The sequence below is a fragment of the Ascaphus truei genome, chromosome 18, assembly GCF_040206685.1.
Source record: "Ascaphus truei isolate aAscTru1 chromosome 18, aAscTru1.hap1, whole genome shotgun sequence".
NCBI lineage: Eukaryota > Metazoa > Chordata > Amphibia > Anura > Ascaphidae > Ascaphus > Ascaphus truei.
The window spans coordinates 10,566,712-10,580,475 of record NC_134500.1 but is presented as its reverse complement, the minus strand read 5'-3'; the positions used below and the strand labels follow the sequence as shown (position 1 = coordinate 10,580,475).

General features: G+C 43.6%; 2 protein-coding genes across 2 annotated transcripts in view; one reads left to right on the top strand and one right to left on the bottom strand.

The window, feature by feature from the left end:
• The window catches only part of SERINC4 (serine incorporator 4), a 29,987-nt gene extending 18,561 nt beyond the window's left edge, over nt 1-11,426 (bottom strand). Inside the window, exons 1-6 of the mRNA XM_075575491.1 lie at nt 10,181-11,426; nt 8,938-9,105; nt 5,909-6,087; nt 4,698-4,777; nt 1,953-2,046; nt 501-712 (exon numbers count right to left, since the gene is read on the bottom strand). Of these exons, the coding sequence (XP_075431606.1) occupies nt 501-712; nt 1,953-2,046; nt 4,698-4,777; nt 5,909-6,087; nt 8,938-9,105; nt 10,181-10,270 (823 nt within the window). The 5' untranslated portion in view covers nt 10,271-11,426. The remainder of the gene's footprint in view (nt 1-500; nt 713-1,952; nt 2,047-4,697; nt 4,778-5,908; nt 6,088-8,937; nt 9,106-10,180) is intronic.
• RPL37A (ribosomal protein L37a) overlaps nt 1-13,764 on the top strand; it is a 359,890-nt gene that overhangs the window by 330,061 nt on the left and 16,065 nt on the right. The gene's annotated exons all lie outside the window — the stretch shown is intronic.

Below are 13,764 nucleotides of genomic sequence, written 5' to 3'. Positions count from 1 at the left end.
AGCAGGGATATCCTGAAAACCTGACCAGTTGGGGGGAACTTGAGGACTGGAGTGGAGCACCCCTGTGTTAGGTTAAGGCAGGGATTTACCCTGATGTTAGTCAGGTCATACCTAACGGTGGCGTTCTTTCCATCCAGACCCCAAAATATGGGGGGGGGGGGGGAGAGAGTCCTATTATATACCCTCACAAACCCCCCATTATACAATACAGGATGTGAACAAGCCTGAACACACCTGTGATACGTGCTCATTTCAATCATTTGCATCTACAAATTAGCATGTGTGCATGTCATTACCCAGAATCCTTTGCTGATTGAGGTAAGGCTGGTTTGGGGGGACCTGCCTGCGACACGTGCTGTCAGCACTACCCTTCCCATGCAAAGCCATTTTTTTCCCTGCGCGCTTGACACTTCTTTTGCATAAGTCCAAAGCCTCTCCGGCCCCCTGAAAATGAGTTGACCGGATTGCAATAATTTGGAGAGCAATGCAGATTCACTTACTGAGTTGGACGCACGGGGTGATCGCAATGAAGGACATGATTATACACAAGCTGATGTTAATGCTTATCAGTCCTTTGTTCAGCAGGCAGCCAGCTGGGTGTGTGAAGTATGTGTACAGGAAATAGAAGGCCACGGAAGCTATGGAATAGAACACCAGCGTGGCCAGCAGAACGGCAAAATACCAGCGCTTATCCTTACATGCACCGGTCAGCCTGGGAAAAGAAGAGAAAGGCATTTTATGGCCGTTTGCAAAGTCTTCATTGCACAAACGACGAAGGATCTGTAATATATATATATATATATATATATATATATATATATATATATATATATATATATTGCCAGGGCAGTAACGAGCTTTATTGCATACAATTTGCAAACCATAAAAGCAACACATTGAAAAGCAATATCTCCTCTGGCAACACAGGGGTTAATAGTATGTCAGGTTATACCTATTCCGAGTCGGTGTATACAAAGATATGACCCGCATGTCTCACCTCTTACTTAAAGCTGTGGAGACGTGTGACTTTTACAGAACACCTTGTAATGTTCCACTTCTAAGGCCGCGCTTATAGTGCTGGCGAGGGCGACGCGACCGATGACGTCCGCCGTCGCCACCAGAAAAAATTGTAATTTGATTTGAAGCCACTGTCGCTAGCCACGTCACCAAAGGGGGCGGGCCGCAGTCTCTGATTGGTTTAGAGACAGTCACATGTGGCGACTGTCTCTAAAAAATCAAATAGACCCGTCTTCCAAATTTTCAGACGCTCCGTCGCTCCGACTATAAGCGCCAGCGACAGAGTCAATTCATTTGTTTTGGAGCGACGCCGCTGTCGCCGGGCACTATAAGCGCAGCCTTAGAATTACAGCCGTCTGAGTCAAAAACGTGATTATAGAAAATGGACTTTGTCAAATTCAGGCCATAAGAGTTCAGTACTGCCCCAACACCTTTTACATGACACATGGGAGTTCTGACAAAGTGGTACCAGGACACACGACGTTCCGACCAGCCTCAACGTTTTTTATTTTCAAATAAAAGATATATTGAATATTGTAGCAAAAGTAGTTCCTAAAACCTAACTGTGACATCCTACGGCAGCATTGGATGAGGTGTCACTGGGGGGTTGTGTTTCTCGGGATCAAAATACTCTAAATACACATATAGGATAAACTAGGTGATAATGGTGAAAGGCAGGGTTGCAGACCTGTCTAATACAAGTGATATTCTTTATGCAATATATATATATATTCCTACCTCCATGTTTAAGGAGTCCCCAGAACATGATTGGATATTTTGTGTGTGGTCTAATTGGATTTCTACAACATTTTGGTTTCCCCAAAAATGTAATGACTACTGAGGATTCTTCACATTAGTTAATAGATTCTGCAGGAGGGTTTATATGTTTCTATGGCTCTGATGGATGTCGGAAACAGACAGAAAGAAAAACTCACCAGTTCTTGTTCCAGGTGTGAGCAAAAGCCGTGATCAGAACCAACTGGATCAGGACAAATGAGAAAGCACCACACACTCCTACGTAGTGCCACACTGCGGGAACCAAAGTCAAACAGCCATTAAAATGATCATATTTCTTTTCTTATACTGTATAGCGCTGCCAGTGTGGGCAGTGCTGTGCATCGAATGGTGCAGGCACACGTAGCATCTGCCCTGCACAGATTACAATTCTGGTGCCTGAGGCACAAGGAGATAATGTGATTTGCCAAAGGTCACCAGCAGCTGACACAGAAATGATTTTTTACTAGCCGCTCACGTGCCTCACCCTTCTGCATTGCAGCCATTCACCTCCTCAGATAGGTCATTGGTCTACAGCAAAGGTCACATTCAATGCAGAATATTATTATCAACAATCAAACTGCATTTATTATGCCCTTGTCTGCTGGGAGGTATTTGGGCATCATATACTAGTACTAAGGTGCTGTCCATTTATACTCTTTTAAATTGTTTTTCAATATTACGCTGTACGGTAGAGCAGCTAAATCTGGTAACAGTAAGCAGCGGTAACTCATGTTTCTAACTCCCCCCAAAAAACATAGTATGAATTGTTCTAAACTGTTGAACCAGCGGAAGACTTCCAAATCTGTCTAAACATGCCATTTTGGGGTATGTGGTCTCTCCAGCAGTGAAGCAGTTAACACATTATGCAGGTAAATGTATAAAATATTGAGAAGGTGATATAAAAAAAGTGCAGGCCAACTCCAGTCCTCAAGGGCCACCAACAGGTCAGGCTTTCACCACAGGTGGCTCAATCAGTCCCTGCTTCAGCACAGGTGGCTCAATAATAATAATAATAATAGCATGTTCTTGTATAGCGCTGCTAGTTTTATGTAGCGCTTTACAGAGACATTTTGCAGGCACAGTCCCTGCCCCGTGGAGCTTACAATCTATGATTTTGGTGCCTGAGGCACAGGGAGATAAAGTGACTTGCCCAAGGTCACAAGGAGCCGACACCGGGAATCGAACCAGGCTCCCCTGCTGCCAACTCAGGGCCGGTCAGTGTCTTTACTCATTGAGCCACTCCTTCTCCAATTATCAGTCCCTGCTTCAGCACACGTGGCCCAATCAGTAACTGCTTCAGACTGAGCCACTGATTGAGTCACCTGTCCTGAAGCAGGGATATCTTTAAAACCTGACCTGTTGGTGGCCCTTGAGGTCTAGAGTTAACCGCCCCTGTACTATGGTATTGTTTTGTGAAAAAGCATCATCCTCTTATCTGTATATCGGAACATAATGCACCATTCTGTATTTGTGACACAGCCCGTGTCCTTGTTTCTGCTTTGTAGGCTCACTTACACCTGACGATTTTTAGACGGTGTGCATTAGGGATCCACTGCCCCCTAGTGACCTAACAATGTAGCAATTTTGCTAGTAAGAGTTTCACTCATTCACATTTTGATGAGGGGCCCGTCAACAGGGGGTTCCCTCGCGCCTGCGCTGAGATCCAGGGCTGGAGATAAAACATGGTCACAATGAGAGGTTTTGTACACTTGGAGACTTCCTGCAAACATCGGACTAAACCGGTGTGAAGCTGTTCCACTGCCTGGAAGTGTGGGAGACTGTACATTTTAGTGCTCATTTGCATGTCATTACCCAGAATCCCTTGCTGCAAGAGACAATGGGGAAAGGCAGGGTTGGAGACCTGTCCGAAACGTGAATGTGCTCACAAGTGGGACTTTTATTGACTGTATATTTTAATGCAAAGAGTTGGAATGCCATGATTAGGAAGCACATTTACTGTATATCACAAGTACAATATTATGTTACCACACCTGCTCTCCCACCAACACATAACTGTCTCAATGCTGTACAATGCAATATAACTACTCTGTGTGAAAAATCTAATGCCTCTTACTCTTCCTATACAGTTCTTAAACTGAACAGACACTGCAATTTGCTGGCCTGTGCGGGGCAGAAACAGTCATTGGTGCAAGCTACAAAAACACAGAAAGGCCCCCCTCTCCCACGGGGCCCTACCTGTCGGTCCTTACGTGGCCGCGGCAGAGGGAAGCCCATCCAGGTGGTGATTGCGGAAGTTGGGCCTAGGGTTGCCAGGCGGCTTCTCCACAAATACTGGACACAATAGTGAAAGGTGTAACGTGCTTGGCACACGCACACTCACAGACCGCTCCATGCTGTTTCCTCCTCTCCTTGGCCCCACCTCCAGGCTCCTGACATCTTCTCCTGATTGGCTGCATTACCCAGCAGCTGCCAATCAGGATGGAGGAAGCTGCCCAGCCCTGCTCTCTCCCTGCTCAGGGAAATCCCGCAGCCCCCCAAGCCGGTCAGGTCACTATGTCCAGAGAGGTAATACCGGTATACACGCACATGTCCAGTATTACCTCTAATGTTTTACTGGACAGTGACCAAATACAGGACAGTCCGGTTCAATACTGGACACCAGGCAACTGGGATCCCATCTTCTAATGGGGCCTAACTTCCGTGTTAGGACCAACTCGGTGGGCTCCCTCTTCTGCCTGGTGAGGTCCCGCATCACAGGGCCCGGAGAGGGGGTGTGGAGAGAGGGGAGGCCTTCATAAATGCCGGAACACTGTTACTGCTGCTAAAATAAGTCTGGCGCGTGGGAGGATGGGGCCTCTAAAGATGGCGGGCCAAACCGGCAGCACCTATGGCATTTCCTGGGCCTGTGTGTCTATCCGTGTTTGTATTGTGCCTTCTCTTACCTCGGATGAAAGGCTCGCTGGGGATGAAGAACGCAGCCACGCACATTCCAACTAGAATCAGGAGTTTTAAAAACCAAAACCTAAATGAAAGGTAGAAAAGGGATTTACTGCGCGCAGCCCGGTGCAGTATGAGAAGACGCCATTTTTATTACTGTCCCAATCCTTTTAAAGACAATGTAATCTATGCATCAATCTGACTCTACCACAGCACAAAACTATTCTGCCCTGTGCGGAAATATAAGAAACGCGTTGATAACGTTTTATATCTTCTCCTTATTTCCTCATCAGATTTATGCAGGGTCTGACCATGTGTTTTTTCTTAATACATTGCGTGAAAAAAGCTGTGAGATTTCAGTAACTGGGAACTATAACACTGCATAATTTATGTTTCAATTAAGTATGTGATTTTGAACGATTTATGCGCTTTCAGGCTTCTGGATTAGAGTAGAAGAGAGTATATATGTACCTGGCTGCCATACAGGTCTCTGGGGGGTTTTGAACAGTGGTTGAGATTATGCAAAAAATAGCACTAGATCCATCAAGAATCATTTAAAAAAAAATCCCATTAAAAGCAATGGTACAAACAATTGGGGGTCACCCCCTGAGGTTGGAGGAGAGGAGATTTCACCAGCAACAAAGGAAAGGGTTCTTTACAGTAAGCGCAGTTATAAGGTGGACTTCATTACCCATGGAGACAGTGATGGCAGATACAATAGATATCTTTCAAAAAAGTTGGGCATCTTTTTAGATAGGAAAGGTATACAGGGATATACCAAATAAGTAACATGGGAAGGATGTTGATCCAAGGAGTAATCTGATTGCCAATATTTGGAGACAGGAAGGAATTTATTTGTCCCCTTATGAGATATCATTGGATGATGTGTCACTGGGGTTTTTGGGTTTGCCTTCCTCTGGATCAATATACTGTAAGTACGAATATAGGATAAAGTATTTGTCGTCTAAATTTAACACAGGTTAAACTGAATGTACATATCTTTTTTCAGCTTCATCTACTATATAACTATGTAACTGTAACTATGTAATTATGTATTATTTTTAATACATCTGGGACTCATTTTGCCCAGTTGTGCACATCTATGAAAGCCTTTGATACATAACCCCCAACCTTTCTCCTATAAAAACTACAGACATTGAAGCATTGATTAATATACCCTGTGGGGGGATAAATCATGAATAGACTTATCTATTACCCATTGTGGACCATCGCCCTGAAATCCTGCGTAGACTTCACGTTCACAAGGAAAACAGCATGAATGAAGTAGAAAGAAGCCGTCCCGAAGCAGACCCTGTACACAGCCGAATACCCCAGAAAGATATCACAGTCTGTTCCCCCAGGAAGGTGTTTGCATAGGAGAGAAACCCAAGGCATCTGCAGTTAGAGACACAGCATGTATTAGGCTTCAGCAAATGGTATGACCTTCACTTATATGTACCAACCATAAGGTCCAGCACTGCTAACCCTTGAGGAATGGGGCTCAAAGTCTAAAAGATGTGATGTGATCCCAGACAGAGCAAAACTGGAGTAGATTTTGCACTGGAGCCCAATTAGGGTAAATCTTATATAAATCACCACGTCTCATTGTAAAAAGCACAGCGATTCTCAGTGTGTTCACTCATACAGTACGTAGATTTTAGAGTGTTAGAACATTTGTTAAAGTGTTATGGCAGAAAGAAAAGTTATTCTGTTTTTTGAATAAGCGTATTTTATATTCGGAATTAATGCTCCAAAACTAGAATAACACATTTTTCCACGGCAGAGTTTTTACGGTTCTCCACAAGTGCACACGCTTGCCAGAATGCTAAATTTCTTTTCTTGGGGTGCAGTTTAGGTTTTTTCAGAGTTAGAAATCTGGCATACAACTGGATCTATGAAGAATGATCATGTTTGTCCTTTAAGGCAGGGGTGTGCAAACTGGGGGGGGCGCAAGATTTTCCGGGGGGGCGCGGTGGTTACTGAGGTCCCGCGTTCTTCCCCAAGGCATTTAAATTAAATGCTGGTGGATGGTGTGAGGCCTCTGCAACTGCCCTTACCTTGTCTTCGGTGACGCAGCGTCAAATGCCCACCATAAGATGGGTCTTAAAGATGGATAGAGAGGGTGCTAGTCTGATATTTAGAGGAATGGCATTCCAGGGGTGTGGGGCAGTCAGTGAGAAAAGTTTAAGGCGGGAGAGGGCTTTAGACACATTCGGGTAGAGAGAAGACATCCTTGAGCAGGACTCAAGAGTCGGGATGGTACATAGCGAGAAATTAGGGCTGAGATGTAAGGAGGGGCAGAAGAGTGTAAAGCCTTAAAAGTGAGGAGGAGAATTGAGTTTGGGATACAGGATTTGATAGGAAGCCAGGAGATGGATTTCAGCAGGGGAGATGCTGAGACAGATTTAGGAAAGAATAGAGCGATTTTGGCAGCAGCGTTTAGGATAGATTGTAGGGGAGACAGGTGAGGCAGGAAGGCCGGACAGCAGGAGGTTACAGTAGTCGAGACGGGAGAGAATGAGGGCCTGAGTCAGAGTTTTAGCAGTTGAGCAACAGAGGAAAGGGCGTATCTTGGTAATATTGCATAGGAAAAAATGACAAGTTTTAACTACCTTTGATATTTGAGAGAAGAAAGTGAGAGAGGAGTCGAGTGTGACCCCTAGGCAGCGTGCTTGTGCTACTGGGTGTATGATAGTAAATCAAACAGTAATGAAGAAGGTGGTAGTATGGTCAGGTTTGGAAGAAAATATGAGGAGCTCCGCTTTTGACATGTTTAAGTCGGCGGAGGGCCATCCAGGATGATATCGCAGAGAGACATTCAGAAACTTTGGTCTGTACAGCAGGTGTAAGGTCTAGGGTTGAAAAGTAAATGTGTGTCATCAGCATAGAGGTGATATTTGAACCCAAGAGATGTGATTAGGTCACCTAGAGAGAGTGTGTAAAGAGAAGAGGTCCCAGGACAGAGCCCTGGGGTACCCCCACAGAGAGATCGATAGAGGAGGAGGAGGTGTTAGCAGAAGAGACGCTGAAAGTACGATGTGAGAGGCAAGACGAGATCCTGGATAGAGCTTTGTTTCCGAATACAAAGAGTATGGAGAATGTGAAGGAGAAGAGGGTGGTCCACGGTGTCAACTGCTGCAGAGAGGTCGAGTAATATGAGCAGAGTGTAATGACCTCTATCTTTGGCAGTATGGAGGTCATTAGTTATTTTAAATGAGAGATGTTTCAGTGGAGGAAGTCAGATTGTAGAGGCTCTAGGAGAGAATAGGCGGTGAGAAAATGGAGCAAGTGCGAGAATACAAGACGTTCAAAGAGTTTATAGGCAAAAGGCAGGAGGGAGACAGGCCGATAGTTAGAAAGACAGGTAGGGTCAAGCTTGCTGTTTTTGAGTAATGGTATAACTGTTGCATGTTTGAATGAAGAGGGAAAGGTACCAGAGTAGAGGGAGGAATTAAAATGTGTGTGAGCGTAGGGGTTATAGTAGGAGCAAGAGGTTTTAGGAGATGGGAGGGAATGGGGTCAAGAGGGCAAGTGGTAGAGGGAGAAGAGGAGATCAGCAGTGACACATCCTCTTCTGGAGGAGCGGAAAGAGAGTCAAGGAAGACTGGAGGAGAGTTAGGAAAAGGTGTAGGATGGGAGGAGGATACAGAGGGGATGACCTGACGTATGGATTCCACCTTTTCCTTGAAATAGTCAGCAAAGTCCTGAGGTGAGATGGAGGAAGAAGAACAGGCAGCCGAGGGTGGTTTGAGTAGGGAGTCAAAGACAGAGAAGAGTCACTGTGGGTTAGACTTGTACGTGTTGATTAGTGTAGAAAAGTAGGTTTGTTTAGCCTCAGAGAGGGCACAGTTGAAACAGGATAGCATACATTTGTAGTGAAGAAAGTCTGCGAGAGTGTGAGATTTCTTCCAAAGGCGTTCAGAGGAACGAGTGCTGGAACGCAGCATGCGTGTGTGGCAATTTAGCGAGGGTCTGGGGTTAGAAGGGCGAGAACGTCAGAGAGAAAGAGGGGCATGAGGGTCAAGAGAGGAAGATGTTGGTGCTGAAACAGGGACTGATTGAGCCACCTGTGCTGAAACAGGGACTGATTAAGCCACCTGTGCTGAAGCAGGGATATCCTAAAAACCTACCCTGTTGGTGGCCCCTTGAGGACTGGAGTTGGCCTCCCCTGCTATATGTAATTCAAATGGCAATCAATATTTGTGTACCGTCTCCTTTTCTTCCTAGTATAGTCTTGTTACTCACATGCTCCTTCACAGCCTCTGACACCTTGCTGGACAGCATGAGACAGCACACTGTGGAGGTCAGAATGTGGAAGAGTGTGTAGAGGAGGCGGGTCCCAGTAGAAACTCGAATGCTGGGACAGAATGAGCAGCAGAGTGAGCACGGAGCAGGTCCACAGCAGCAACAGAGCTACATGGATATAAAACAGAACAACACACATTGGATTTATAGGTGAAAGAACCCCGCGATGTAACACCTTTTGTGGCATTGTTAATTGGGACGATGAAGAGGAACTGCAACATTGCGGCACTGCTTACATCGTTCAGAAACTGCTTTGGGAAAACAGATGGGCAGTAATGAACCAATATCCCACTAATTATGCAAACATAAGAAATGTCGTGTTTGTTCTGTGCCTGTCATTTTTCATTTGATGTGGTACCTGTCTGATGTGGCTCTAATAGCGATAGTAAGGGTGATGAGCTTCATGTATACAGAACTTTAGAGACGATGTAGTGTAGGACGGTGCTCACTATGCAAGTGAATCTTCTGTAGAACTCCCGGTGAAGAAGCAACAAGAAGACAATCGTCCTTTACCACATGACAAATTGTGTTGGACTACATGAACCCCACCAACTAGCCTCTTACATAGGAGTTGCCAACTCCAGTCCTCAAGGGCCACCAACAGGTCAGGTGGCTCAATCAGTGGTTCAGTCGTTGACTGAGCCACTGGTTGAGCCGCCTGTGCTGAGGCAGGGATATCCTTTAAACCTGACCTGTTGGTGGCCCCTGAGGACTGGAGTTGGCCACCCCTGCTCTAACCCATAGTCAAATGAAAATGCATTGATGCAAATGTTTTGAGGTCTCCGTTCTCCAAATAGAAGAAGACAGGGAGAAGGAGCGGCTCAGTGAGTGAAGACACTGACTCTGGCACTGAGTTTGAAGCAGGGGAACCTGGTTCAATTCCCAGTGTCAGTTCCTTGTGACCTTGGGTAAATCACTTTATCTCGCTGTGCCTCAGGCACCAAAAACATAGATTGTAAGCTCTATGGGGCAGGGACTGTGTTTGCAAAATGTCTCGGTAAAGCGCTATGTAAAACTAGCAGCGCTATACAAGAAAAAAAGCAATTATTATTATAATTATTATCTTTATTGAGTCATAATACCCATCTTCTGTTTCAGGGCTGCAATTTAAACCATGCCAATGCTAGTGTAAATACCACATTGTGCTACAAGTATCTCAATATCAAGAAGCTGAGAGTCTCACCTGGTATGAGACGGAGCTTAGGAAGTCTCTGCAGAGCCTGTTTCTTCTCAGGGCTTTCCGGACAACAGACATTTCCTCCATGAGCCTCATGGTCAGCAGTGAGTGGCCTGTGGCTTCTTTGAATCTCCAGTTCTGCTCAGCTGGTAAACAATGTATTCAGTCTTCATCTTCCAGTCCTTGTATTTACTTCCAGGCCGGTTAATTTTTGAGTGTGGAACAAACTATTTTAAGAGACCATTCCTAATTTAAAGAATAGATTTCTTTGGTCCTTACCAATGTCATAAGTGGAGAACTTTCATGCTGGTCCAATAAAACCTGAGCCGGCTTCTCATCCCTATTGTACACAGCACTTATCGCCTTAGATCCACCTCCAGAAACCTGCTTATTGGTCCAACGTTCAATGAAGAATCTGGTCGCTCTTCCTTCTCTTACCGGGAATTCAACAATTTACCGGAGTCTCTCAACACCGCCTCCTGCTTAAGTTCCTTCAAGACTTCGGCTGTTTCCCACTTTAAACATAAATTGTCACTTTAAAAGTTGTGAACTTTTAATTTTGCACCCAGGACATACTTGAAAACGAGAGGTAACTCTTCGTGTATTTATCCTGGGCAAATATTTGTAGAAATAATAAAATAAAAAAAAGCACCACAATCTCCAAAATAAATAACTTATAAAGCAAACACAACAATGTCTAAAAAATAATATATTATTGCTATATGTTCCATAGAAAAGCCAAATATTTTAGTTGAAGGTTCTCAAAATCTCAAGGGGTAACACGGTTATCAATGCCAAATACAGTTTCGCAGAATTTACGGCGTTAATCTGTTATTTTACACACTTTGGCGGTCATTAAAATTTATGCCCAACATCTTCGAATCATTTTCACGTTGGGAACGATCTGCAAGTGTTCAACAAAAACCATTCCAGCCTCCAGTTTAAATCCTAATATGTGGTTCAGCAGAGTATCCAAAAAGAGTGTTGTTGCTGTTATGTCATCATGTTATTTGCTTGCTCTGGAAGACCCACCACAAAAGCCATTCCTCATCTAGGTTGCCATCATACTCACAATTCCAAACCAGGCCCAATAGTGAAGGATTTCTCACAATTAGCATTAATAGCTCATAAGCTTCATTTTCTAGTAGCATTTTCTGATGTATCTATATATATACTTTGACAGCTCCTGATAGACATGCTGTAGGTTTCGAGCCTGCATCCAGGTTCTATAGAACACAGAGATTAGCCTCTGATTGACAGCGGGCTCAGCCTGCTTCATACCATCTGCACAGGTGGGGGAAGGGGTACGGGAAGGCTTAGTACATCAAATAGGATTTGAAATAAGCCAGTTAGTTACATTTCAAAAAGCATATAATAATACAGGTGATGTCTTTGTTTCAGAACCTGATACATAACACAGTTAAAACATTAGCCTGGGGTACTACCAACCCAAGGCTGTAGGAAGGATAAGCAAATCAGAGGAACAAGAAAAAGATACAAAGAAAATTGTACAAAACCGGCACTCGCATGGTCTTTCTGAATTAAGGATGAAATATATATATATATATAATATTTATATTGTATCGACGTTTCTGTCCCCACATTGACCCTTTTTCCAAGATAATTGAGAAAGGCCAGTGTGGGGACCATCAATGCAATAAACATCATTCATAAGACCATGTGAGAGCAGGCTGTAAGTGGCATTAGTAAGACCACACAGGGAATATGGAGCACAGTTTTGGGCACCACTCCATAAAAAAAGACATTATGGAACTAGAAGATTTTGTGGAGTACCCCAGGGATCGGTACTGGGACACCTGCTTTTTAACTTGTTTATTAATGACCTTGAGGTTGGCATCGAGAGCAAAGTCTCCATCTTTGCTGATGACACTAAATTGTGTAAGGTAGTAGAATCAGAGCAGGGTGTAATTTCTCTCCAGAAGAACTTGGAGAGACTGGAAACTTGGGCAGGTAAATGGCAGATGAGGTTTAATACAGATAAATGTAAGGTTAAATTAAATGGGGATAAATTAGGGGAATCCTTGATGGAGAAGGCTTTAGGAGTACTGGTAGACAGCAGGTATAGCACTAGTGCCCAAAGTCATGCAGTAGCTGCAAAGGCAAACAAGATCTTATCTTGCATTAAACGGGCAATGGATGGAAGGGAAGTAAACATAATTATGCCCCTTTACAAAGCATTAGTAAGACCACACCTTGAATACGGAGTACAATTTTGGGCACCACTCCTTAGAAAATACATTATGGAACTAGAGAGAGTGCAGAGAAGAGCCACTAAATTAAAAAAGGGGATGGACAATCTAATTTATGAGGAGAGGCTAGCTAAATTAGATTTATTTACATTAGAAAAGAGGCGTCTAAGAGGAGATATGATAACTATATACAAATATATTTGGGGACAGTACAAGGAGCTTTCAGAAGAACTATTTATTCCAAGGACAGTACAAAGGACTCTGGGTCATCCCTTAAGGTTGGAAGAAAGGAGATTTCACCAGCAACAAAGGAAATCATTATTTACAGTAAGTGCAGTTAAAATGTGGAATTCATTACCCATGGAGACTGTGATGGCAGATACAATAGATTTGTTCAAAAAAGATTGGACATCTTTTTAGAAAGGAAAGGTATACAGGGATAAACCAAATAAGTAAACATGGGAAGGATGTTGATCCAGGGAGTATATTTGGAGTCAGGAAGGAAATTATTTCCCCCTTATGACATATCATTAGATGATACTGTATGTCACTGGGGGTTTTTTGTTTGCCTTCCTCTGGATCAATATACTGCAAGTACAAATATAGGATAAAGTATCTGCCGTCTAAATGTAGCATATGTTGAACTTGATGGAAATATGTCTTCTTTCAACCTCATCGACTATGCAACGATGTACTCCACTACTATTGATGTAGCAACACAAACCCACCTGTGGCAATTACAATTGCTGTCTGCATAGGATTGCTAATGCTTTTGTAAGTGAGAGGAAGATCCCAGCAGAAGCTAATAAAACAATGTGACCACACTATTCGCTGTCTCTGGGACATTTCCTTCATTGAAATGAGTTGGTTAAGAACACACAGCATTAAGAAGACGTAGATCGGTAGTTAAGCTTATTAATAAATCTTTTTTTAGCCAGGATAACAAAGCAGCAGGCAGCTATGAGGTAACTTATTAGGAACACCAGACATTAAGGAACTGTGACAAAAGTCTACCAGTAGGCAAGGAAACCACGGAACAGGGTAATCCATGAATTAATCCTTATCTATTAATGTAGGGGGAAACTAACATCTTTGCTGCCAGAGATGAATACAACACATTGCTGCTAAATATACTGCAGGCCTATTCGATAACGATGGGATTGGAGTACCGTTAAATATTAATAAATGCCAATGTACCGATTCCTCACATCAATTGCTTCCCCGTCTCTCTCGTTAAAATCAGAATGACCAGTATGACACAAAATGTTGTACACCTAATTTGACATATGTATTTACGATACATACTATGAACTATGAACTATCATATACACATGTACCCATTATTGGGTATTATAGCTCGCTAAATGTCATGACACATCA